Source organism: Lucilia cuprina, chromosome 3 (assembly GCF_022045245.1).
Source record: "Lucilia cuprina isolate Lc7/37 chromosome 3, ASM2204524v1, whole genome shotgun sequence".
Lineage (NCBI taxonomy): Eukaryota > Metazoa > Arthropoda > Insecta > Diptera > Calliphoridae > Lucilia > Lucilia cuprina.
Genome location: NC_060951.1, coordinates 58250732 through 58276665, shown reverse-complemented (window position 1 = coordinate 58276665; position 25934 = coordinate 58250732). Strand labels below are relative to the sequence as shown.

General features: G+C 30.0%; 4 protein-coding genes across 5 annotated transcripts in view; 3 read left to right on the top strand and 1 right to left on the bottom strand.

Moving 5' to 3' along the window:
* The first annotated feature begins 947 nt into the window (after nt 1-947).
* LOC111677403 (monocarboxylate transporter 7) lies at nt 948-4090 on the top strand. The gene is made up of 5 exons (XM_023438512.2): nt 948-1458; nt 1525-2553; nt 2612-2756; nt 3570-3690; nt 3773-4090. Exons 1-5 carry the CDS (start codon nt 1246-1248, stop codon nt 3990-3992), a joined length of 1728 nt encoding a protein of 575 aa, XP_023294280.2. The 5' UTR covers nt 948-1245; the 3' UTR covers nt 3993-4090.
* Nucleotides 4091-6225: 2135 nt separating this feature from the next.
* On the top strand, nt 6226-7405 carry LOC111677405. The gene is made up of 4 exons (XM_023438515.2): nt 6226-6488; nt 6548-6679; nt 6750-6863; nt 6921-7405. Exons 1-4 carry the CDS (start codon nt 6324-6326, stop codon nt 7110-7112), a joined length of 603 nt encoding a protein of 200 aa, XP_023294283.2. The 5' UTR covers nt 6226-6323; the 3' UTR covers nt 7113-7405.
* Nucleotides 7406-8221: 816 nt separating this feature from the next.
* On the top strand, nt 8222-11384 carry LOC111677378. Its single transcript, XM_023438479.2, has one exon. It carries the CDS (start codon nt 9401-9403, stop codon nt 10490-10492), a length of 1092 nt encoding a protein of 363 aa, XP_023294247.2. The 5' UTR covers nt 8222-9400; the 3' UTR covers nt 10493-11384.
* Nucleotides 11385-11860: 476 nt separating this feature from the next.
* The window catches only part of LOC111677382 (plastin-3), a 37268-nt gene continuing 23194 nt past the window's right edge, over nt 11861-25934 (bottom strand). The window contains exons 1-5 of one of the 2 annotated variants that reach the window (XM_023438485.2): nt 21784-22030; nt 15918-17028; nt 15572-15850; nt 15249-15502; nt 11861-12305 (exon numbers count right to left, since the gene is read on the bottom strand). In XM_023438485.2, coding sequence (XP_023294253.1) covers nt 12111-12305; nt 15249-15502; nt 15572-15850; nt 15918-17028; nt 21784-21861 — 1917 coding nt within the window. In that variant the 5' untranslated portion in view covers nt 21862-22030 and the 3' untranslated portion in view covers nt 11861-12110. Of the gene's footprint in view, nt 12306-15248; nt 15503-15571; nt 15851-15917; nt 17029-21783; nt 22031-25934 lie in introns of those variants that run through there. The other variant, XM_046946215.1, reaches the window with a different exon arrangement.

Genomic DNA, 25934 nt, shown 5'->3' with positions numbered 1-25934 from the left:
TGAGATTTCTCACGGCTATTAGACTGGATCTTATATAAAATAATGTATGTGGTACCTGTAGAATGTGTTTAGTTAGTTGGTTAGGTAGTTAGTTAGTCAGTTAGGTAATAAGTGAGTTAGTTAGCTAGTCAGTTTATTAGTTATTTATTTATTTAGTTAGTTATTTAGTTAGTTAGTTAGTTAGTTAGTTAGTTAGTTAGTTAGTTAGTTAGTTAGTTAGTTAGTTAGTTAGTTAGTTAGTTAGTAAGTTAGTTAGTTAGTTAGTTAGTTAGTTATTTAATTAGTTCAATATAATGAAGATTTATAGCAACATTGATTATTCGGAAAAATCGTGACAATCGGTCAATTACTGGACTGTGACCTATAGTTCCTAGTATCGGGCAGGTTCAATATCTTTTAAAAATTGAGTGTGGGATTCTTTTTTCATAAGTTACATAGTTATAAAAAAACTATATATACCCCCTACAGTAACAATACAAGCCTCCACAGATAAACAGCAACACAAATACTATATGCTTATCTAACACAAATAATAACATTTGTTATTCAAAACAGCTAAAGCCCGATATTATTTTAATTACATCCTTTACTTAAAATTATAATAAGTTAAAAAATATAAATATGTATGTATATTATATACACCTTTAAATATACCCAGCAGTCCTGAACTGACCACTTAATCTACCACTTGTGGTGGCCCCTAGCCACCTGACTATCCAGGTGATCGACCATTTTAACATGGGCTTGTTCTACGAGGAAGTCAATCGTCACTCTACACCCTACAAAGAGGCAGTAAAGAGACGATTGCCTCCGCTCTAGCTTACAAATGGGACACTAAAGTGACGACTGTCTTCATTTTCGATTACAAAGGGTACATTCGTGACGAATGACCCAAAACATACGATCATCCTGGTGGTTAAGTATTTGTGGAAATTACTGTCTTTTTCGTATGCATTGACTCTTTGTCATCACAATATTACATGAAATAAGTTTTTTCCATAAAGTAAGACTAGATTTGCACCAGTCGTAGTAAATTAGTTGAAACTAGTATTTTTTAATCACTCCTAATAGATAATAAAACAAACTAATTTGACTAACATCTCACAATTTCCTGCGACTGATTAAACTGACGATATCAAATCAGTTGTACTACAATAAATGTGTCTACATGTAGATCAGTCTATATCAGGTGTAATATAACCCTTATCTTTGTTATCTTTTGGCACCCAGTTAACAAATAATAAGATGCTGCTACCACCTAACACTATCATCTATTTAAAACTAAAATTGGTCCAATTAAAAAGAAACATTAAAATCTTCAACATCATTTGCTATTTGAAAGTTGTTGGAGAAACATTGCATTTAAAATTAAAGAAAGAAATGAAAACAAAAACTCGTTTGGAACCACCGGATGGAGGCTGGGGTATTTTGGTGTGCATAGGCATGGCCATGCCATTTGTATGTACATATTTAAATTTTATAAATTTCGAAAATAGTGTTCATTTTTTTAATATTAATTTACAGATTAGCGGTTTAGCGGCTTTGCCTTCATTCGGTTTAGTTTTTGGAGATTTTCTGAAAAGTATCGGAGCCGAGACAAGTGCAATTGGTTTTATAACTAGTGCTTTCTTTTGTGCATTTAGTTTTGCCGGTCTGTTTTCGGGATCATTATTTAATCGTTTTGGTTTACGGACGGTGGGTTTATTAGGTGGCACCCTGTATTTTGTAGGCTCTCTACTGCAGATATTCGTGACTTCTACTATAACCCTGCTATTAGCTTTCAGTCTTATACAAGGCACAGGCTTTGGACTAATGGTACCCACTTCTTATACCACTTTTAATAATTATTTTGTTAAGAAACGTATTATGTGGATGAGTTTTGCTCAATCGTTGATTGGTGTTGGTTCCATGTTTTATCCGGTATTAATGCAAAAACTTTTAGAAGCCTATGGTTTTAGAGGTTGTCTAATGGTTTTGGCTGCCATTAATTCGCATGCGGTTTTGGGTATGTTGTTAATGCAACCAGTGGAATGGCATATGCGTAAAGTGCTGGTGGAAGATGAAGAAATTCAAGAAATTGATAATACTTTAGAGCTGACAAGAGTTACTCCAAAAGAAGATGTAGAACAAACATCGAATACTGATAACTGTCCTGAAGAAGATTCAAATCATCTTTCACCACTCATGTACAATCGTAAAAGTTCTCAAAAATTATCACGTGAAATGTTGGAGAAAATTTCTAGCCGTTGTTCGAGTATAACAAGTTTAGGCAACTGGACTGGTCCCATAGTGGTCTCGGATGCTTCACCAGAAATGTCAAATATTTTGGGCTCACGCAGACCTTCCACCATAGTTTCTGCTGTTGCCTCTCAATCGTGTGTTAATGAAGAGAAACGCTCAATATGCCAAATTATAGTAGACTTTTTAGATTTGACCCTTTTAAAGAAACCCATTTATGTTAATATAGTTTTGGGTATATCTTTTGCTTTATATTCAGATATAGCATTCTTTACTTTGCAACCTTTGTATATGTTCGAATTGGGTTTTAATAAGGTGAGTGTAATATCTTCAATTGTTTGGATAACTTGAAGACTTGTTTATTTTTTTCTAGCCCGATACTGCCAGTGTTATAGCAATTGGTGCTGCAGCCGATTTAGGTTCTCGTATATTTTTAGCCTTTTTAGCGGTCTTTGTGCAAATGCCTTCCAGATACATTTATTTGGCTGGTTCATTTTTTACTGTTATATCCAGATTCGGTAAGTTTTTATGAAATTAATTAAAATCTTAATTTGTTTAATTAACAAATAAAAAAAAAATTATCAAAAATTAAATTATTTATCTCATTGTCCACAGTCCGTCCGTCCATGTAAACCTTGTAATCAAACTACAGGTCGCAAATTTTGAAGATAATTCAATGATTCAATCTCTTATTGTCCAAGGAATGAAACCTTTTGAAAATGGTTAAGATCGGTTTATTATTGTGCTTGTAAACCTTGTAATCAAACTACAGGTCGCAATTTTGGAGAAAATTCAATGAAATTTGACACATGATCTTTTATGGTATCGAAGCCTATTGAAAATAGTTAACATCGGTCCATTATTTCATATAGACCCCATACAATTTAACCTGGCGAATAGTTTTAAGTTTATAATTATGTTTAATGTACTCGTATACTAGCCTTGATGACCCTCATGAACTCTTTAATTATGGAGCCTCATTTGACCTTAGCCGCCCTTTAAAAAGATCCCATTTTTTAAGAAAATCTATAAAACTGAAATTTTAAACCTTGAATTGTTTTACAATTAAACTAGTAAAAATATTTTCAAATATTTTGTAATTCTGATATCTAAATAACACCATCATAAAAACTAATCGTTGCTATAAAAACAATTCTAAGAGATTTTAGTCATTCATCTCATTATCTACTAAATTAAAAATGTAAGTTTATTTCTTTCAGTTCAAACAAATATACATATAAATCATAACAAATATTCCTTTTAAATCATTACTAACTACTACTGTGTTGTTTTTGGACTTAATACATTATTTTGCAAAAAATTTTTTCTAGTTTTTCTAAATGCTTTCGATTTCAAAAGTATGTCAATTATAACGGCCGTTATGGGATTTTTACGTACTTGGATACATGTACCGTTACCTCTCATTTTTGCTGAATATTTGCCAAAAGAAAGGTAAATAAATAAATGTTTCTAAACTATTTTCGTGAACGGTAAAGTATTCTTTAATATTAATTTATATTTTGTTTCATTTTAGATTTGCCAGTGGCTATGGTCTTTTTATGTTTCTACAGGGTAATATTATGTTTGCCATTGGTCCTGTGGTAGGTTATTTACGTGATAAAACCCAGGATTATATATTAACATTTCATTGTCTGAACTTTTTTATGGGCTTGTGTGCATTTCCCTGGATTTTAGAAATTATTTATGTTAAATTTCGCAGACGTACTAAAATTAATGCCAACAATTTAAATTAAGAAAGAAAAATACTTAATAATAAATAAATATTTTTGTAATAAACTTTTTAATAAATGGTTACCTAGTACTCGTTTAAAGCAAGTAAAAGACCAACCCTAATAGAGTGTAATAATATAGTTGGTCATGTGAGTATATGGAATACACATTTTATTATACCCTACACCACTATAGTGTGGAGGGTATTATGCATTTGTGCAGAAGTTTGTAACCCCCAAAAATATTAAAGTATACCAATCCGCTCAGAATCACTGAGTCGATTTAGCTATGTCCGTCTGTCCGTCCGTCTGTCTGTGTGTCCATGTAAACCTTGTGCGCACGCTACAGGTCGCAATTTTCAAGATAATTTGATGAAATTTGGCACATACTCATTTTTTGATTCAAGGACGAACGCTATTGAAAATGGTTGAAATCGGTCCATTATTTCTCCTAGCCCCCATAAAACCGTACCCCCCGAATCGGGCCTTTAGGCCCACAATTACGTTATATGTTTTATAATGTCAACAGAAATCAGCAAAAATTAGTTTTATAGAACAATAAATGACAATACTAATTTTTGTAGTGATCGGGCCTCATTTGGCCCTAGCCCCCCCCCCATACAAACTCCCCTTCAGAAAATGACTTGAAGGTCAAAATTATCTTATAATTACTAATAAAACGATCAAAATCTGCATAAATGACTTTGATGTAGACGTAAATTCATATACCAAAATTTATAAGGATAGGCCCATATTTACGCCTTCTCCCCTATGAGCCCTTTTGTAGAAAAGCTCTCTTTTTGTCAACAATAAGTAAAAAATTTCACAATAAAACAAATTATATGCTTTATATAAAAAAAATTCACAATTTTAATATACTGACTGGTGTAGGGTATCATATGGTCGGCAATGTCCGACTATAAATTCATACTTGTTTGAGAAATTTGAGTTTGTTTTAAATTTATTTATACAGAATTTCAAGTGAATTCTTGACCTTTAAAGCATTTCCTGAACGGGTCGAATGGGGTCATTACGAAAGTCTGCAGTATCTTTTGAACTTATATAAAACTAAGTCGTGCCAATTTTAGTAAAGATACAATAATATTTAACATAGTTATAAACCCCTATTATTGTTGTTGTAACAGGTTGGCTGTAACTGGATATTCTTTACTGAGGAGAAAACTTCCGGTTGATACAGCTGTTGCTGAGTTGACAATCTTTGGCCGATTGAGAATCGACTCGTTCTCGAGCGGAGATTCAATTGTCGTGGGAACATGAACCCCTATTCGGATGGTTCGGTTGTATAGGGGTTCTGAGAATAATGAACCATTTCCAATAACTCCTATGTCAAGCTGTGTAGTTGTTGTTGCGAAGGTCCTCCCAGTCAAGGAACATAATGTCATGCTGACTAAACAGTTCCTCCTGGGATATCACCGGAGGAGTCATCCCAACTTTAACATCACATAGTTGGATGCTCCCCCGAGGTATGTCAGGAAGGACCTTCGTGTATACGAAGAGAGCATACGAAGTTATGTTCAGGATCCCTTAGATCGGACTTCGTATACAGCAGCTTTGAACGACATTCATAGAGACGCCATCAATACCACGGTTTCAGGTTACCGCATGAATGTCGTTCTTGGAGGTCGCCCAAAACTGAGATCGGGATGGAGCAACTGGCTCAACGCCTACTGGTCTCGCATAGACCATGCCGTCCCCAATATATGCCCAGCTTGTGGACAGGGTCCCCAAGATACCCACCACAGATACAACTGTCCAGCCCATCCTACTTCACTTAGCCCAATTTATGGACTAAACCTATTGAAGTAGCCCAATTTCTTGGCTTGGACCTAAACACAGAACCCCCGGATTAACGGAGGAACAACAGCTCCTATGTCAAAGGAAGACTCAATCTGTAAATTCGTTAAGCGTACTGTCGTTTTATTTTATAGGTGAAAAGCATTGCCGAATATAGCACTCTAACTTCTTTTATATACGCTTTGAAGCGAATTTCCAGATGAGATATATCAACTAAATATGCTCGTAAGTAATATATGTACATAGAATTGTGCAACGAACATAACAAAATTTGTTGGGTTCAGTAAAATTCAATTTAAATTCAAAGCAGCAAAGACAATTTGAAAAGGTAGTATATATAATAGTTAACTTTTATATACTTACTACCTTTTTATACTACTCTGATTTGTTTTCATTTTTCACCGCAACTGTTATACACAAATAAAAAAAAAACGTTTTGACAGCTAAACGAAAAATTATACAAATGTCAACAAATCAATTTTTTATTGCTGAAAATTAGTGAAAATATTAGCCGTTTTAATTTAATTCCACAAAAACTAAATGGTTTTTCAACAAATAAAAGTGCTCATATTGAGCATAGTTGGTTTGTTGCGTCGAGCATTGTGTTGTTTTTCTCGCAAACGTAAGCCAAGTTATTCGGAACCCATGACCAATGTTGTAGTACAATCGAATTTGTCGTCGTCGCCAAGAATCACAAAATCAATGGTAAGAATATAAAGGAAATATAATAATGTATGCACATATTTAAATATATTTATAATTAGGCCACTGAAAGAGACTGGAATTCTTGGGATGATAGTCCACGAACAGTTGAAGAACATATTGAACAATATCGTCAGCAAATTGCCAAACCTCCTACACCGCAAACTGAGGAACAAGAACCAGATTTTTTCAAAGTATGTTATTGCCATTATGGACTAATTTTCTGTAGATGAAACTAAATTGTTGTTATTTATTAAAATCTAGGAATTAACCCCCGTTATAAAACCTCAACTAAAGTATTACTTGGGGGATGATACCCAAACAAATACAAATTTCTCTCGTCTGGAGGCCAAAACCGATGTACCCATTACGCTAAATGTAATTTATATAAATGTTATATTTTGTTAAATATTTTAAGAAACTTTTCCATTATAGGCTGAATTAGAGGACTGGGATGATGAGAATTCCGGTGATTGGGAGGAAATGGATACGGAACAGGCCAAACAGTTAATACGTGAAAAACGTCGTGAAATGCGTAATATGCGCCAAAAAGCTTCTAGCAAATCACCTCAAATGACAAATCATTTACAGACCAGTGGTTTTTATAATAACGAAGTTACCTCCTAGTATTGGTATAATTTTTAAGTTAAGTCTTATTGTTTTTTTATATATGCATTTTTTGCTTATTTTTTATTATTATTATAATATTACATATTATATTTGTTTTGCGGCAATGTGCTAAAGTTTATAAAGTACGTTTGTATGTATTTTGATTTCTTTTCTTTATACAATTTTATAATTTTGTTATTTTATGTACAGAAAATTAAGGAATTTAATTAATTTAATTATTAGCAAAATGTGGATTTGATGTAAGTTCCAAAATAAATTATGTATTATAAACAACCTTTCAACCTTATAAACAACCTTTACATGTAATTTGTGAGAAAGGGCGTGGCAGTAATTGTATTCGTTTTATTGATGATCTTCTAAGCCAAAGACTAGTTTCCAATCTGGCCTTAGAATTTCTCTATCACATCAGTTTTTCAAAACTAAAAATCAAAATACTTCTTTTTGACTTTATTCGAATTGATATAACAGCGAGAATACGCTATTTAATAAATAAGTTATAACATCTAAGAGCCAGTCTTTAGGTGGAGGATTAGGGATTAAATTAAAATTAATCTTCGAAAGTTGTTTTTGAATAGTATATGTTTTGAATTTTTTAATGTAAACAGTATCGTTACGTTATTGGCCAATTAAACTTAAGTTATAAGTAAGAAAACATAATTAACAAAAACAATAAAACAATGATTTCAGATGAACAAAAACTTAATACCTTAAGGGCGGGTTTCTTACTCCTCAGTTAAACTAGGCTTAACTTGCTGTTAGATTAAACTCGAAACAAATTTAGGCGGACTTTAACCGATGATTGTGTTTTTCAGTTTTAGATTTAAGCTCAGTTATCTTTGTTAGTATTGCCAACTTTCCACTCAAAAACATAAACAATGAACAGCTGTTTTTTGCAAACAAAACTTTTGTAAAATGGAAAATTTTGGAAAAATGTTAAATAAACATTTAAAACAATAATAAATAAAACAAAACAAATCAGAAAATTGCAATTTACTTAAAATATTAAGTTTATGTTCTTCCGAAATAATTGTTTTATTGTTTTTGTAAATTGTGTTTTCTCAGTTATAACTTTAGTTTAATTGGCCAATTACACTCAGTTAAACTAAGATAATATGTAACTTTACTGATAACTGTAAAACACGAAACATATATTAAACCAGGTTTAACCAAAGAATGAAGATTATTTTTATCAGAAAAACTCGCCCTAAGTAAATTGCAAAAGCAGCTGTTCGGTTAAAGTCCGCCTAAATTTGTCCCGCGTTTAAACTAACAGCAAATTAAATCTAGTTTAACTGAGTAGTAAGAAACCCTCCCTCAATCAGCTAATTTTGTTTGCTAGTTTAAGCGCCCGATTGAGGTGGTTGCAATTATTGCAAAAGTGTAAACAGCTGATGCAAAAAAAATTAATACAATTTTATTAAAATAAACATAAAAATGTTTGATTTATCGATTAGTATATATTATGGGGACTTCACAAAAACTCGCTCCAAAAGTCCAATCGATGGACTTTAAAACAACGGTTTTATCTCTGTTAATATATTCCAAAATATGTATTTTTATATAATTTAAAACTGATTTAAACTTTTAGGTTAAGATATATGAAGAAGGAACAAAGGTTTAAAACATATTTAAGTCGACGACACATTGGACACATACCTATGTCATCTGAAATGTGACAAATTTGTACATATATAGAGATCACAAGGCTGATGTAACGTTTCAAATATTACTAAAAGCAGGTTTTCACAGTTTTTATGAATCGATATCACATAAAATCTATTGTGATAAATAAATTCTGAGTTCAGATTCCACTTTGTTGTAGTTCCACTTTTCCAAACTTTGTTAGACTGTGTACCAAAATCAACTTACGTACTTAATCTTTAAAGAGCACAGAATTCTTTCGTAACTTTGAAACGAACTTGGCAAATTGTTTATTTCTTGCAGCTTCTAAAGATCTCCAAATATTAGCTTTTAAGGAAATTGTTACATTATATTAAAATAACTTTTTTCTAGTTTATTTGTTTACATAAAATATTGGTCACTAATGTTAATGACCAAATCAATCATCATTCACTTTACATTATGTTTAAAATTTAAATTTCCGCTTACAATATAATTTTTACCTATTATCTATTCATAACTGCTAATACGAAATCTGTGGTTAAACAAAATTATAACAATGACAAATTTTAATGCTTCACTTAACAGTGGAATAAGTTGTTAACGCTATAAATGCATTGGAATCTTTGAATGAGTTTAGTAGTTAAGAAATACATTTAACAACGATGACAACAAAAGGATTTATATTATTAACAGTGCTTTGTTATATAAATTTATCTTATGCAAGGCCACAACAACAAGAGCAAACGTTGAAAAGTTTTTGGAATACAGCTAGACCAGGAGAGCTCTTAAGATCCTTGGATACTATAACTTCAGCCACACAATATTTTACACAACCTGTGGAGGTAAAACGTGAAATAAATGAAGACCAAGCTGAAAAACCACAAAAAGTGCAATTGTTAAGAAAAAGTGATGAGTTAGCGGATAATTTAAAGGATATCGAAGAGAATATAAAACTTAACTCCAATAAAGCAGTATTACAAAGAAGAATTGGCGACGGATCAGAAGAGAGCTTAGAGGAGAAATCTCCCTATGATTACGATAAAGCTTATGAGGAATTTGTAAAGAAATATTTTGATGATTCTGTAACAGATGCCCTCTCAGCTAGTGATAGTACGGAAAATTCTCATAACGAACAACATGATGCTGAGGCCTATAGTGGTGAAGAGGAGCTAGAATCTAGTGAGGCCCTCGAACCTGTTATTGAAGCCAGTAGGAAATCATCTAAAACAGAAAAATGTAAAAAAATTGTACGTGGCCAAGAAAATTGTTTAATTTGTAAAAATCTACGCAATGGAGAGAATTCCGAAAGCTGTTCGTACAATAAAGAAACTAAACCGCTAAGTTATGGTTTTGAGAAACAAAAAAATTTTCGCAAATATAGAGCCACACCAAAAAGTAGTGAAAAGGAAGAGTTAAATTCTAATGAAAAGATTGCAAGAACAGATAACAACAATGCCAATGTAACATCCTCCTGTAGTATAAACAAAATTAAAAATAAAATATGTTACCATTGTGAAACAGTTAAAGGTAAAAAAACAACAAAATGTTATGTAGAAGAGACACCCATTGAACGTACTAGAGATAATAAGAAAAATATACAAAAATCTCAACAAAGAATCTTTAAAAGAACACTTTCCTATAGCTATGAAAATACTCCTTACACAAAGGGTATGAAAAATAATACACAAATTTTGGATAAACCTTTAATACAGAAACATTTTCTACTTAAAAATTTAAATAAAAATGAAAGATAAATTCCCCCTTGTTTTTTGCCTCGAAAATGTTTTATGCATTTTTTTATTAATCATAATGTTTTATATATTTTATACACAATTAAATTTGTTTTAAACTTATTCAAAAAAAAAAAAAAATAAAATAAAATAATCATTAAAACTTAAATTAGTTTTACACAATCTAAAAAAAATTGTTAAATCCTCAACTTTTTTTTTCTCTGTCACGGCTAAGCTTAAAAGTATGATTATAAAAATAAAATTCGTTAATGATATTTAAAGGTATTTTTATTATTTATTTTCCTTCTGGTATTTATTTTTTTTTAGTTTTTAATTATTATTGCACATTACACTTTTTGCGTATTTCTTTAAAACGCTTACATTTCCTATTAACGCTTTTATCATAATATAAAAAATAAAAACAATTTCAATGGCACTATGGCTTTTTAGCAGAAGTATTAAGTTTTAAGTGGAAATCATTTTGTCTATTCAACAAAATGAAGCTTGAATAAAATTAGAAAATCTTTATTTAAGCAAATTATAGAATTTTTTTTGCTTTATTTTAAAAACGAAAATTGTAAAATTTTTTAAGAATAATTGTAGTGTTGTTTGTTTAACTAGTAATGTGCGTAAAAAATAATACAAAAAATTTTTTAATTTGTTAATGATTTGTGCTAATTTTTTCCTTTTTTTCTCCCTTTCAGCAACTCTCACTCTATAGTGCAAACTTTTTCTCATTTACTCACTCGTTTTAATATGAATTCTCAAAAAGTGGAGAAGGAACTGTTCCCATATGTATTTAATCATACCCTATTATAAAACTTTCTTTTTAATGCCAATTTTCTTTTATGTTATTTTGTTTATTATTTTGTTTTTAATTTTAATTAAATGTATGTTTGTATGTATGTAAGTAAAATGTTTATTTTTTAATAAAAATATATATTTTTTTATATTTTCATTTTATGTAAATGCAGTTAACTTTATACTTTTTGTTTTCATCATCAATTATCAAACATTTTTCATAATTATAGTATAGTACATATGTTTTAAAATTTAATGTTTCCATAAGCTTAACCTTTATTTATAAAATAAGGTTCTTTTTTTGTTTTTCTTTTCTCTTTTACGTTTGTGTATTTTCTTTATAAAAAAAGCATAAAATTACAATTCAACAAAATAGTTACTTTAAAATATATTAAAAAATTAAATTAAATTAAAAAAAATCAAGTCAATTAAAAAAAAACATGATTACAAAGTTACGTTAAATTATCACCTTAAAGCTTTAATTTAACATTATTAAAACATTTGTATAAATTACAAGCTTCTAAAAAAAATAAAAATTATATAAATACATAATTACTTAATTGGCGTTGTTTGTTTTTGTTGTTGTTACAATATATATGTATATTTATTTGTAAGCAAATAAACCATTGATTTGTTTTAATAAAAAAATAAGAATAAACAATCTTTATTACTTCATGCCGTTTTATTTTTTCCGGGAATTTTTGTTTTTTGCTTATCAATTCATTTCCATTCAATCATATTTTTATGACTGTTTATCTTTTCTTTTTTCTTCTTTTGTAGTAGTGGTGGTAGTTATTAAGATTATTTGTCGTTGTTGTTATTGTTTTTTATATTTGGCATATTAGTTGCTGTTGTTAATATTATTTTGATTTTCTACACTATCCATATTGGGTATGTAATCCAAGGCCATCATACAGGCGAATACAGTCATGACCATCTTGGGTTTCACTTCTGTAATATCCTCGGGTAAAGCATAAACACGTGCACCAATCTTACGGGCCATGGAAATGGCATATTTAGCATTTGCCAAATTGTCCTAGAAAGAAATATTGAAAGTTTTGTTATTACTTATCATGTTACAACCGTGAGAGTTGGGGGTTATTCCTAAAAATACGAATTTTAATGATTTTTTGAAAGGTCGATATCTAGACAAACTCATTGCACAGAATATAGAATTGTGTTAATTTTTAAATAGAAGAAGTCATGTAGAATATAAAGGGGAAACATTGCTGTCAAGGATATAAGTCTGTTGTTAAAAACTTAAGTTATCTGAATGTAGAAGTAAATAGAGTTCTATAAATCGACTTTCGAACAATCGACTTTTTGTCGAAAAAAGTCGAAAAGTCGAAGTCGACTATTTTGTTCCAAAAAAGTCGATAACTCGACTATCGTCTGTGAAAAAAGTCGAAAACTCGACTTTGTTAATAAAAGTCGTAAAAAGTCAAAGAAGTCGGAAATTGTCGAAAAAAGTCGAAAATAGTCGAAAAAAAGTCAAAAAAAAGTTGAAAAGTCAAAAAAAGTCGAAAAATCGGAAAAAGTTAAAAAAAAATCGATAAGTCGGAAAAAGTCGAAAAAAATCGAAAAAGGTCGGAAAAAGTCAAAAAAGGTAAAAAAATCAAAAAGAAATTGGAAAAAGTCGAAAGTCGACTATTTTTAAAATACATATAGTCGAAAAGTCGGAAAAAGTCGAAAATAGTCGAAAAGTCGGAGGAAGTCGAAAATAGTCAGAAAAAGTCGAAAATAGTCGAAAAGTCAAAAAAAAGTTGAAAAGTCGAAAAATCGGAAAATGTCGAAAAATTCAAAAAGTCGAGAAAATTCGGAAAAAATCGAAAAAGGTCGGAAAAAATCAAAAAAAAAAAAGTCGGAAAAATCGATTATTTTTAAAATACATATAGTCGAAAAGTCGAAAAATCGACTCTTCATATAATGCAAAAAGTCGAAAAGTCGACTTTTAACTAAATGCAAAAAGTCGGAAAGTCACTTTTAACTAAATGCAAAAAGTCGAAAAGTCACTTTTAACTAAATGCAAAAAGTCGAAAAGTCGACAAATACAAAAATTTCAACTATAGAACCCTAGTAGTAAATTAATTTATAGAAGTATGAGTATATTTCCCCATAGATGAAATAACCCGACAAACTCAAAACTTATGATTTAGCATATTTCTTCGCTTTACGTGAACCCCCGTTAGTGTCAGGGATTATTCCCAAAAATACGATTTTTAATTGTTTTGTTGAAAGGTCGATATCTAGACAAACTTATTGCACAGGTCACTTCGAGATGCACTGAGGTCGAAGTGCTTTATTCGAAAAATTGGTGAATTTGCCTTATTTCACAACCCACAGGTTGCACCTGCATTTTCCGTCTCCATATAGAGGCATCAGTAGACCAAAATATGAATCCTTTAAATTAATTAAACTCATTGTTCTTACTTATAGAGAACGTCACTCCTCCACAGGGTATATGATGACTCGTCCGTTCGTTACTTATGCCGAATAATTGACTTTATCATGATTCAGACTTTTAACCAACATTCCCTTCACGTGCAGTCGGAAAACTCAATTGTCGTTAGCCTGCAAACACAGAGGGTTCACATAAAGTCGAGAAACATGGTAAATCATAAGTTTTGAGTTTCTTGGGTTCTTTCATTTATGGGGAATACACTAATACTTCAATAAGTTAATTTACTACTACATTTAGACGACTTAGGTTTTTGACAACAGACTTAGGTCCATGACAGCAAAGTTTTCGCTCTATAAACTCTACGATTTCTACTACTTAGGGCGAGTTTTTCTAATAAAGATAATCTTCATTCTTTGGTTAAACCTTGTTTAATATATGTTTCGTGTTTTTCAGTTATCAGTAAAGTTACTTATTATCTTAGTTTAACTTAGTGTAATTGGCCAATTAAACTCAAGTTATAAGTGAGAAAATACAATTAACAAAAACAATAAAATAATAATTTCGGAAGAACAAAAACATAATATTTTAGGTAAATTGCAATTTTCTGACTTGTTTTGTTGCATTAATTATTGTTTTAAATGTTTATTTAATATTTTTCCAAAAATTCTCCATTTTAAAAAACTATTGTTTGCAAAAAACAGCTGTTCATTGTTTATGTTTTTGAGTGAAAACTTGGCAATACTAACAAAGTTAACTGAGCTTAAATCTAAAACTGAAAAACACAATTATCGGTTAAAGTCCGCTTAAATTTGTTCCGAGTTTAATCTAACAGCAAGTTAAGACTAGTTTAACTAATGAGTAAGAAACCCGGCCTTAGGGGGGTTTCTTACTACTCAGTTAAACTAGGTTTAATTTGCTGTTAGGTTAAACTCGGAACAAATTTAGGCGGACTTTAACCGATGATTGTGTTTTTCAGTTATGGATCTAGGATCGATTAACTTAGTTAGTATTGCCAACTTTTCAATCAAAAACATAAACAATGAACAGCTGTTTTTTGCAAATATAACTTTTGTAAAATGTAAAATTTTAGAAAAAATATAAATAAACATTTAAAACAGTAATAATTTTGATAAAAGAAATCAGAGAATTACTATTTACATGAAATATTAAGTTTTTCTTCTTCTGAATTCATTATTTTATTGTTTTTTTTGATTGTGTGTTCTCACTTATAACCACTTTTAATCGAAACTCTACACCACTATAGTGGGGAGGTTACTATGCGTTTGAGCAGACCAAAAAATAATGGCCCCAACACCTTAAAGTATACAGATCAGGTCAGAATCACTTTCTAAGTAGATTTAGATATGTCTGTTCACCTCTTTCTATGTAAACTATATGCGAATGCTACATGCCACAAAGAAAAATATAATGTATAATAAATATACATGTAAGAAAACTAAATACCCTAGACTTTAAATGTTTTGAATAGATATTCATACAAACTTTTTCCTATATAATTCATAATTGCATGAGTTATCGCTTCCATTTTAATTTTCAAATTAAAAACAAAAACCTTACCTCCTCAGTGCCACTTGTTCTCACTAATTCATAATTAATGCTGCCAGCCTTAAGAGCATCCACTAAATCAATAACAATTTTAGCATCAGCAATAGCAGGATCATTGAAATTCTTCAAAGTTGATTGTTTGCCAGCTTCGGATAATTTATTGTTAACCCATTGTACAATTTCCTTTTCGACTATGGGATTGCCAGAATTGGCCAAACGTGAGAGAATGGACAAAGTATAGGCACGCATCAATTGCCAAATTAAAGCTAAAAACAAACAGACAAAAAACAACAAAAATTATAAACCAATATAAAAACCATAAACAAACAACTTACCCAAAGTTAAAGTAGCATTGCCATCATTTAAATCTTGACCAGCAATACCCACCAAAGAGAATTTCAATTGTTTACCCAATTCTACAGCATAATTACAATTTTCCAATTTTTCCATAAATTTACGCAAGGGAGTAAAACGTTTGTGTACACGATTCCAATTAACAATGCCCGGTCTAATGATATCGAATAATTGGAAAATAACTAAACCATCAGCTAAATCGGAATACAACCAATTTACATGGGGGCTAACACCCATAGAGTTCATCCAGTTGCGGTAAGCTAAAGAAATGCAAATCCATTAATAAACTACTTTTAATAGAAATAACACAAGTTTAAGAACACTTACTTTTCTCTTCACGTGTCTCCTCGATGGCCTCTAGACCTTCTACTTGTTCGGGTTTATCCAAACCGGGATGATTGTTGAACAGATTAGCAACAAAGGCCAAATTTAACTTGTAGACTCCATTGACTACGTCCTGTGGTGTCAAGAAGCTGCGACAGTTCAATTTGGCTGCTTGTTGCAACATAATTTCGGCTCTAGATGTTAAATCGGTCTCACGTAAGGCGTCCAAATTAACATCCGCATCATTGCCAGCAATTTGTTTCAACAAATGTGAATAGATTTCCGAATCCACAATATCGGATTGGAAATTGGTGCAGCGACGTTGAATGCCAGCACGTTCCAAATGATGATTAACCCAACGCAACAATATGGCTTCAGGAGACAATTTCATCAAATCCTCTAGACGTTCGTCATCGAACAAGAGACCAGCCAAACCAGGACAACTATCCAAGGTAATGTGACTGAAGAGACCAATACGAATGATTTGCCACAACAAACCCAATACTAAATGTGGTTTGCCTTTAGCCAAATCGTGAGCATCAATATTAACAATGTTACAGCCAATAGCTTGTGATGAAACTAAAGCCAAAGTCAAATTTTCAAATTCACGATAAACCGTAAGATTCTTTTTATTGATGGCTCTTTCGTCAATTGTATCGGGGCAGGAATGATTAATGATTTTACACAATAAAATACCATCCTTAATGGATTGATACAGGCGTTTGCCCTCATTATCAATGGGCAGCAAATGTTTTAAATCTTGATCATGACCCAAATTGGAATTAATCCAATCGGAAAAGGCCAATTGTTCTTCGAGACGCACGGAATGTGTGGTACCCTCCGAAGAGATGCTAGACATACCGCCCAACGTTTCGAGATTTTCTTTTTTAGACACCACTGTTTTAAAGGTACTGGCCACATCTTTTGATTTCAGGTCTAAGCAAAGATTTTCAAATTCCTCCAAATTCAATTTACCCTGATGAGAGGTACGTTGTTTGTTTTGGAATTCATCGATCATCTCACGCACCTGATAGCCGGGCAATTTAAAGCCGACCTGATCAAGAGCTTCTTTAAGTTCACTAAGGTCAATGAAACCATCTTTGTTGGCATCAATCTGTAAATATAAAAGAAGAGAAGAAATTAACAAACAAAAGTCGTATTGTAACGGATTTTTTTGTTTTAAATTTATACAACTATTATTCATAACATTCATTTTTATATAGGAATAAATTAAATATTGATCAATTTAGCTGACTAAATTACAAAAAATCCCAACAACAAAATTTAGTTGAGTGACTCATAAGTACTTCATGTTCATTCATACTTATTTGTAAACAAAACAGATAAAATATTTAAAGTGCTGAGGAATATTTGCAAGTATATTTTAAAATATTTTAAATGTTTAATCAGGGTTTTGAAAGAATTATTTTTTTTTTTTTTGGAAATTATAAGACACACAAAAACTTTTCATTTACTTTCTGCTTTATAAACCAAAAAATATGTTTTTTTATGAAACTGTTTGTGTTTTTAAGCGGGTGACAGGCAATAGTTTCTACAGTTAATCATCATTATAGTAAAAATATATTTAAACCTGTTTTCAATATTTGTTTGCAAATAAAAACAACCTACATATTGTCTAAGCAATTTTAGTGTTTAGTCATTAAACCAAACACATTTGCGGTGTTAAAATAGTAAACAGTCATTGGAAATGTATAAAATAGAGCCGATATTGTTTTTTTTTTGGTCAAAAGATCTCAACAAATACACAGCTGTGTGTAAAATATAAGTGTTTTCTTTTTCATTTCTTAAAATAATTATAGAATTAAGCGCCAATATTTACTTTAGTAAATTGACTTTAAATAAAAGGTTTTTATTTTTTGGTTTTATTGTTAACAAAACACTTGCTTAATTTATTAAAATATATCTGCTTTAATTGCTTTATTTTATCTTTATACCCTTTACCTTCGTGAGAAGAGTATATATATGTTTGTCATTCCGTTTGTAATTTCTATAATATAATTTTCCGACCCTATAAAGTATATATATTCTGGATCCTTATAGATAGCGGAGTCGATTAAGCCATGTCCGTCTGTCTGTCTGTTGAAATCAGTTTTTAGAGGTCCCCAAATATCGGCGAGATCCGAATCTTCAATAATTCAGTTAGACATGCTTTCGAGAAGATCGCTATTTAAAATCAGCAAAATCGGTCTATAAATAACGGAGATATGGGCAAAATCCGAGACAACCTCTGAAAATTTTATCAAAAAAGCCACATTTTTTTCATGCTTTGTTAAAAAAGCAACAACAACACTGTGAATTGGATAAAGATGTACATGTGCGTGTGGAGATGTATTTGGTTTAATTCAGCTGTGTATTTTTTGTATGTTTGCATGCTGTTCTGTTCTCACGAAGGTAAGTGGGTATGACAAGTACAAGGAGATAAAGCAGTAATATGTTGGTAATACAGCTCATATTTGTTTGAGGGTGGTAATACAGTTTGACGGTGGTATTACAGTACAACGGTTAATATTTCTTTCTGCTACAATTTATATTTGTTTGTGTGTATGTTATGTGTGACATGTGTGCAGAGATACAAAATAAATAAAAACTGTTTTTTAAAACATACTTGGTGAAGGGTATATAAGATTCGTCACAGCCGAATATAGAAATATTACTTGTTTTTAATAAAATAAGGAAGCAATTTTTTGTTGAGAAAACAGTTTTAATAGACTTATATAGATCTTTATAATAATTAATAAGTGTCTTTTAAGTTTTTGAAACAAATGTAAATATTTACAAAAAAATCTTATAGCAAGTAAATAAAAACTTACTGTCATATGTAGCAGATACAAAGATTGTTTTGCGTATTTATTTAGATAATTAAAATATTCCTATTAATGCTTTTGTCTATATTTGTTTAAATAATTAAAAAAAATACAAATGATAAATGGCAAAGTATTTCGGTTATAAGAAATAGCTTTTATGTAGATTTTAATTTATGTTATTTGACATTGAAATTAGAAAAAAGTATGAATTCAAAAATGTAAGATTTATAAATTGTAAGTTTTACATTTGAAGAGATTTCGATAGAATTTTTAAATCACTAGGGTTTATTCCGAAACTCGTTTCTAAAAAAGTTTTTAAAGAAGAAATTAACAAGCAAAATTTTAATATTTTTTATTTTGGATCTTGTTCTATTTTAAATTGTTTGCATTCCTGGTCTCATCTTCTATGTTTCATTTTATTTCAGTTTTTAACGTTACATTTTAGCACGGTATACTTAACAGGGTACCAGCACTTGAGAGCAACCGCACGATTGTGAAATATTTTTTATATGGAGTTTGACAAACGTGCGGTTTAAGCCTGTATACAAGTCTATCTATGTATAAAAATTTGTAAACAATGATCAGCTGGGCTAGTGATGTCACCTTATATTTAGTACACCATGCATATTAGCTAAGAGCACTTCACACGATCACACTTTACGTACGTAAAGTCTAATGAAAAGCGACCTGTTTGTTTTTTTTTTTAATAATTTCAAAAAATAAAGAGAGCGACTGTCAAATTTTCTATCCGTTTTCTCTCTTAATGTGTGATGATTTCCTTACATATTACGTTTAGACGATCCTATCCGTACTCTTCTACACAAAATTTTGACAGATCATATTACTTGTGTGATCGCGTAAAGCCGCCTTAAGTTTGTATGAGTTACAACTCAATGTTGAACTGGATTCCGAAGTATGAATAATCTACAATTTAAGATCACTTTACACGATCACAGTTTACGTACGTAAAGTCTAAATAAATCCCTGATCTAATGTGACCTGCTCGTTTTTTGAATCATTTAAAAAAAAACGAAGGGAGCCATATAACTGTCAAATTTTCCATCCGTATTCTCTCTCAATGTGTGATCGTTTAGACGATCCCATCCGTACTCTTCTACGCAAAATTTTGACAGATCATATTACTTGTGTGATCGTATAAAGCCGGCTTTAGCATTTATATATACATTCGTTCTATCTATGTTTAACTTCTTCCTCTCTAAACTCACCCAAAACTCCAGAAGTTGTCGAACCATTACGTCGATGAGCGGAATCGTTGATAAGCTATGTGATCGAGTAAATTGTAATCCCGGAAAAAGTCACAATTCCTTAACTGAACGTAACCTGAAACTACTTCGTCATACGTAACGAACTATGCGATAGGTTTATTCTATTTCTTACACAGACGAACGAAGAATTAATTGGGGAAAATTGTTTTAAGACCAATTCCAGTTGCCCGAATTTTCTGAAATTTGGCGGTTATGAGTACAGCTAACAATATTATACAGCAATACAATATTATGTTCGAATATTCGAAATTATATTCGAAAATTCGAAGTTATGTTCGAAAATTTTTTATGCTCCTTAAATAATCTCTGGGTCACAAAAACTAAAAATAAAATTTTCGAAAATTCGAACTTAAGTTCGAAAAATTTTTAAAGCTATTAAAACCAGTTCTAGTTGCCCGAATTGCCTGAAATTTGGCAATTTGGAGTACACTTGATGACACTACAATGCTATGTTGAAATATTTAAAATTAAGTTCGAAAATTCGAAGTAATGTTCGAAAAAATTTTGAAGCCGTTAAAAAATCTTAAAATTGAGGATATTCACAAAAATATAATTTTAGTTCTTTTCGAGGCCAATTTCTTACATTTTCTAATTTCGAAATAATGTTCGAATAAATTTTAAAGCTGTTAAAATTATCTGAAAATCGTTGAGATTCATAAAAATATAATTTTTGTTCCTTTTTCTTACTTTTTCAAATTTCGAACAAATTTTAAAACGAATTCGCACTACAAATAATTTTATTGTGTTCCATTCGACGAATTTACGCAACGAATTGTTGTCGACTAGTTCGTCGTTCGTTCCAATTGTGCGTATACCATCAATCTAAAATTTTTAGAATAATGGAAGGGTGTAAATTTTTATACATAAAAATAAAAATCAAATATTATTAAAAAAAAAAATTGTGTTTAAGGTATAAATTTCATAACAATAAACTTATATATTTTCAAAATATGTCGCCCATAAAAATAATCTATTATTTTGTTAAAGTCTGTATTAAATAGTAGCAATTCACTGGGAAAAGCAAGTTTTTATAGATGAGGTAAATACAACCTCATAGGCCTATTTATTGCTAGTTTTTTAGTTGAAAATATACAATCGACAAAATTTTAATTTGGCACACACTTTTAATATACATAATAATATTTTATAAAACCTATTTCATTAAAAAAAAATCTGTCTTGTATAATTTCCAATCATTTCATATCAATAATAATGTTTAAGTTTTAAAATATTTCTTGTCACAATTCTTTATTTTAAGATAAGATAACAATTGTGAATATTTCAAATAAATCATGACTTCAAAAAATTTCATATTTTTTGAAAGAACATGAACATTTACATACATACTAAAAGAAAAAATTCGCACTAAAAATTTTTGCCAAAAAGTACTACATGCAATATTAGAAAACTTTTTGAAATTATCATTTTTAGTTATTTACACTAAAAGTTTTAATTAAATATGGGTTTGGTTAAAGTTACTGTTTGAAATTCGAAAATATTAAAAAAGTCATGAGAAATACTTGTTGTTCTAAATTATATTATTACTCCAACAAACATGGGTTGGGTTTTAATGAAATATTCATATTTAATAAAAAAATATTATTTCATTCTCATATATAAATTGTAATCTTAAAATATTTTATATACATTTAAAAATACCCATATCTAATCAATTATTAAAATAAAAATAATAAACAGATAAAGAAACTGGAAAGAATATCACTTTTATATGAATATAAAATATATTTCAACACCTACAACTGGTATTAATTCATCTAGAGTTTGCTTATACTCTTCCATATATTTATGATGTTCCAAATCCATAATATCAGCCATTTTTTATAATAAAATAAATTTATTTATGCAAAAATAAAAAACGTTTTGAAAGAATATTTAAAATGACGTCACTAAGTTTAGGCACTTGTAAGTAACACTGTTATAGAATGTTCTAACTAACTAACCCACGAAATTTAAATAGCCGGTTAACGGTACTAAAGGCAAAACTCGACTGATCGACCCTTGGAATACAATACATTGGAAAGGTATATAGAAAATGTATGGTGAATTCTGTCAGATATGTTTTATCAAAACCAAGTGAACGATATGGAATTTCTTATCTACCAATACCAATACTATTCAACGAAATACATCAATACTTCAAATGTGATTCAAACAAAACTATAAAAAAATAGTAATACCAATTGCTATTTACTAATTATTACTCATCATAAGAAGAAAAAATTATTTTAATTTTTTCTATTACACAAATGATAATAATCCAAGGAATTATTAACTGTTTATGTTTTCAGATTTGAAACATTAATAACAAATTGTTTATTTTTTTCTTATTAGAATATGTGTAAAGGGGAAAAACATACATAATGAGTATGGTATACAAAAAATCAATCTTATTAATATTTTTGAGCCCTACGATTTATTATAAATTTTGTATAATAAATGTTTGCCAAAGCATTTGTAACAATTATACATAATTAATTGATTAATTTAAAACTTACTTATAATAAATCTCAATGTCTTATCAAAATAAACTAGAACTGAACTTGGTATGAACAAAACTTAAACTGAGCTAAAACTAAACTAGAACTGAACTAGAACTGAACTAGAACTGAACTAGAACTGAACTAGAACTGAACCAGAACTGAACTAGAACTGAACTAGAACTGAACTAGAACTGAACTAGAACTGAACTAGAACTGAACTAGAACTGAACTAGAACTGAACTAGAACTGAACTAGAACTGAACTAGAACTGAACTAGAACTGAACTAGAAGTGAACTAGAACTGAACTAGAACTGAACAAGAACTGAACTAGAACTAAACTAGAACTGAACTAGACATAAATATTTTTTTAAAGTGTATCACTTTATGTCTAACACTACTTTTATCACAATATAATTATAGTCATAAGACATATTGTAGTACTAGCAAACCAATACAAAACCACAATTAGTTATATTTTTGATAAGACATAAAGTCTAGCGCCTATTTTTTCCAATGACATCAAAAATAACAATAAAAAAACGCTGTGATCGACTCTAATAGTTGTGTAGTGGTAGAATAATAACTTTAGTCGAAATAAATTGACGTTCGCCTTAAATTGTTCTTAATGTCGTTTTAACTCGTTGCCTACCAATTGGATTATATCTAACAATACCATATTAATTTGTTTTAACTTTTGTGGTGTGTTCAACAAGTAATTTGCAATATACAAATGAACATACAAACATATACATTTAACAAAACACAAAATGTTTTATGGAATGTTGATGTCGATCCATGTTTAATATCTATGAATTTATGTATGTGGGTAAATATTTAAAAGAATGAATGAATGAATTACTAAAGAAAGAAGCCTTTTAACAATAATGTACAAACAACTGTCTAACAATAACACACATATTAATATTAAGTTAAAGTTACCACAAAGCGAGTAAAGTTTTCATAATGATCAATATACGAACATCATTATGAATATTACTAATATAATCAAAATTTTAACTCTATTGTAGAAAAAAATTTACATAAGTCACCGACCACCACTAGTTTAAGAAAAACGGTTTTCTAGTTTCTATTTTAAGAGTGCTTAAGTTAAACAACAAAAAAATATTGGTCATTTTTGGATTTTGCTGAATTTTATTATTGTTTAAGATAAACATATACGGAAACTCTTTAATAATAATAACAACAACAACAGCAACAACATTAAAAACCAACTGTAAAACATGATGGAACGAATACTCTACGAATCCACCAACAATAATATGCAAAGCAATAAATACCAACTAAAATAATCAAACAAATTGTTGTTAGAAAGTTGACGAAATAATTTTCTTTTGCATATACACACATTGTCTATTGTCGTTTCTGGGGTGGAAGTAATGTTTAAACGACATTATTACCAAAGAGTTGTTAACAAAAAAAAAGCTTTATTAATATTTTTAACAAATTGTTTAATTGATATTTATTGGTCAGGGACTTATAGCTATAAAAGACCGACTATTATTACATATATTGTTTGATTTTGCCCCGGATAGGTGTTAAAAAATAACGTTATAAATGCATGTTATTGTTTATATCAGTTCATTTACTTTTCAAAATAGAAATTGCAGTCAAATGACATAAGTTTTATTGTATGTATATTTTATATTTAAACGCAACTTATTTATATCCTACACCACTTTTGTGGGGAGGTTTTATTGGGTATGTGCTGATGTTTGTAACGCGCAATAATATTGGTCTTACAACCACCTTAAAGTATAAAAATCGGCCCAGAATCATTTTCTGAGCGAATTAGCTATGTCCGTCCGACCGTCCATGTAAACCTTGTAAGACCTGGTTCACACTAGCAAACTTTTTTTAGGAAACTTTTGATTTTTGCATGTGAGAGAAAGAGAAAGAAATATTAACCATATCTTTCTCTCACACACAAAATCAAAAGTTTCTGAACAAAAGTTTCCCAGTGTGAAACAGGTCTAATTAAACTACAGGTCGCAATTTTGAAGACAATTCAATGAAATTTGGTATATGATCTTCTATTGTCCCAGGGAAGAAGCCTATTGTTAACATCGGTCCATTATTTTACCTAGCCCTCATATAACTGAAACCCCGAATAGGGCTTGTAAAGTTTTGAATCAAACTACAGGTCGCAACTTTGAAGATAATTCTATGAAATTTGGCACATGCTCTTCTCCTAGCCCCAACTGATATAATTAAATGAAATTTGACACATAATCTTCTATGATACCGTAGACGAAGCCTGTTGACATTGGTTTACATAGGCCCATTATTTGACCTAGCCCTCATACAACTGAATCCGCCAAATAGGGCTTTTAAGTTCATAATTATACTCGTAACTCGACAAACTTAGTTTTATAAGTTCTGTACTAGACTTGACGACCCTCACGAATTCTATTATAATAGGTCCTCATATGACCCCAACGCCTATGAAAAGCCCCCATCAAAATTTCACTTAAATGTATGCATAAATGTTTTATTATGACAACTAAATCATATTTTATTTTTGTAAATTATTTTGAATTTTGCCTATATCTCCACTATTTATGAACCGATTTCACTGATTTTCAATAGAACATTTCTCGAAAGCATGTATAACTTTTATACATATACACTAGTGAAGGGTATAAACATAACTTAAATACATATATTCCTTATATATGTACTTTATTTCTATACATTACTGTATTTTTGATAAGATATTGCATATACACAGAAACATTTTAATTATCATCTACTTGACGCCAGCAACAGCAGGAGAGGGAAGTAAACCAAGTTAACATATTGCCAATAAAAAAAGATTATACAAACAAAAATAGAAATAACAATAATAATAAAATGTTGTCATCATTATGATCAAATTGATGACTATTTTTCTTTTTTCTCATACTTTTTCTAGTGTTTTGCTAGTAGATCATTTATGAAGTTGAAGTTACTTTCACAGCAAAAGTAGAAAAAGGTAATAAGAAAACAAACGAAAAAAATAAATACTGAACGATAATCATAAATTATAAAGAAAAGAAATCGTTTATGAACTTCCTCAAAACCACAATAATTTAAACGCTTTTCATTGAAAAATCTTAAGAAAACAAAATAAATTTAAACCAGAAATGCTGCCAACAGTGACAATTTTGCAATTGCCACGAATGACAAAAACAAAAAGAAAAGAGAAGATGAAAATAAAACTATATACAGGGCCATGAATCTATCTCATGGTTTCGAAAAGAAAGTAAAAGTCAAAAACCATAACAACAATGTTTTTTTTTATTTTTTTACTATTATTTGCTTTTTTATTCAGTTTTACAATTAAATAAAAAAAATCCAAATAATAAAAAATATAATGATGATGATCTTACTCATCAAGAGTTTGTGTG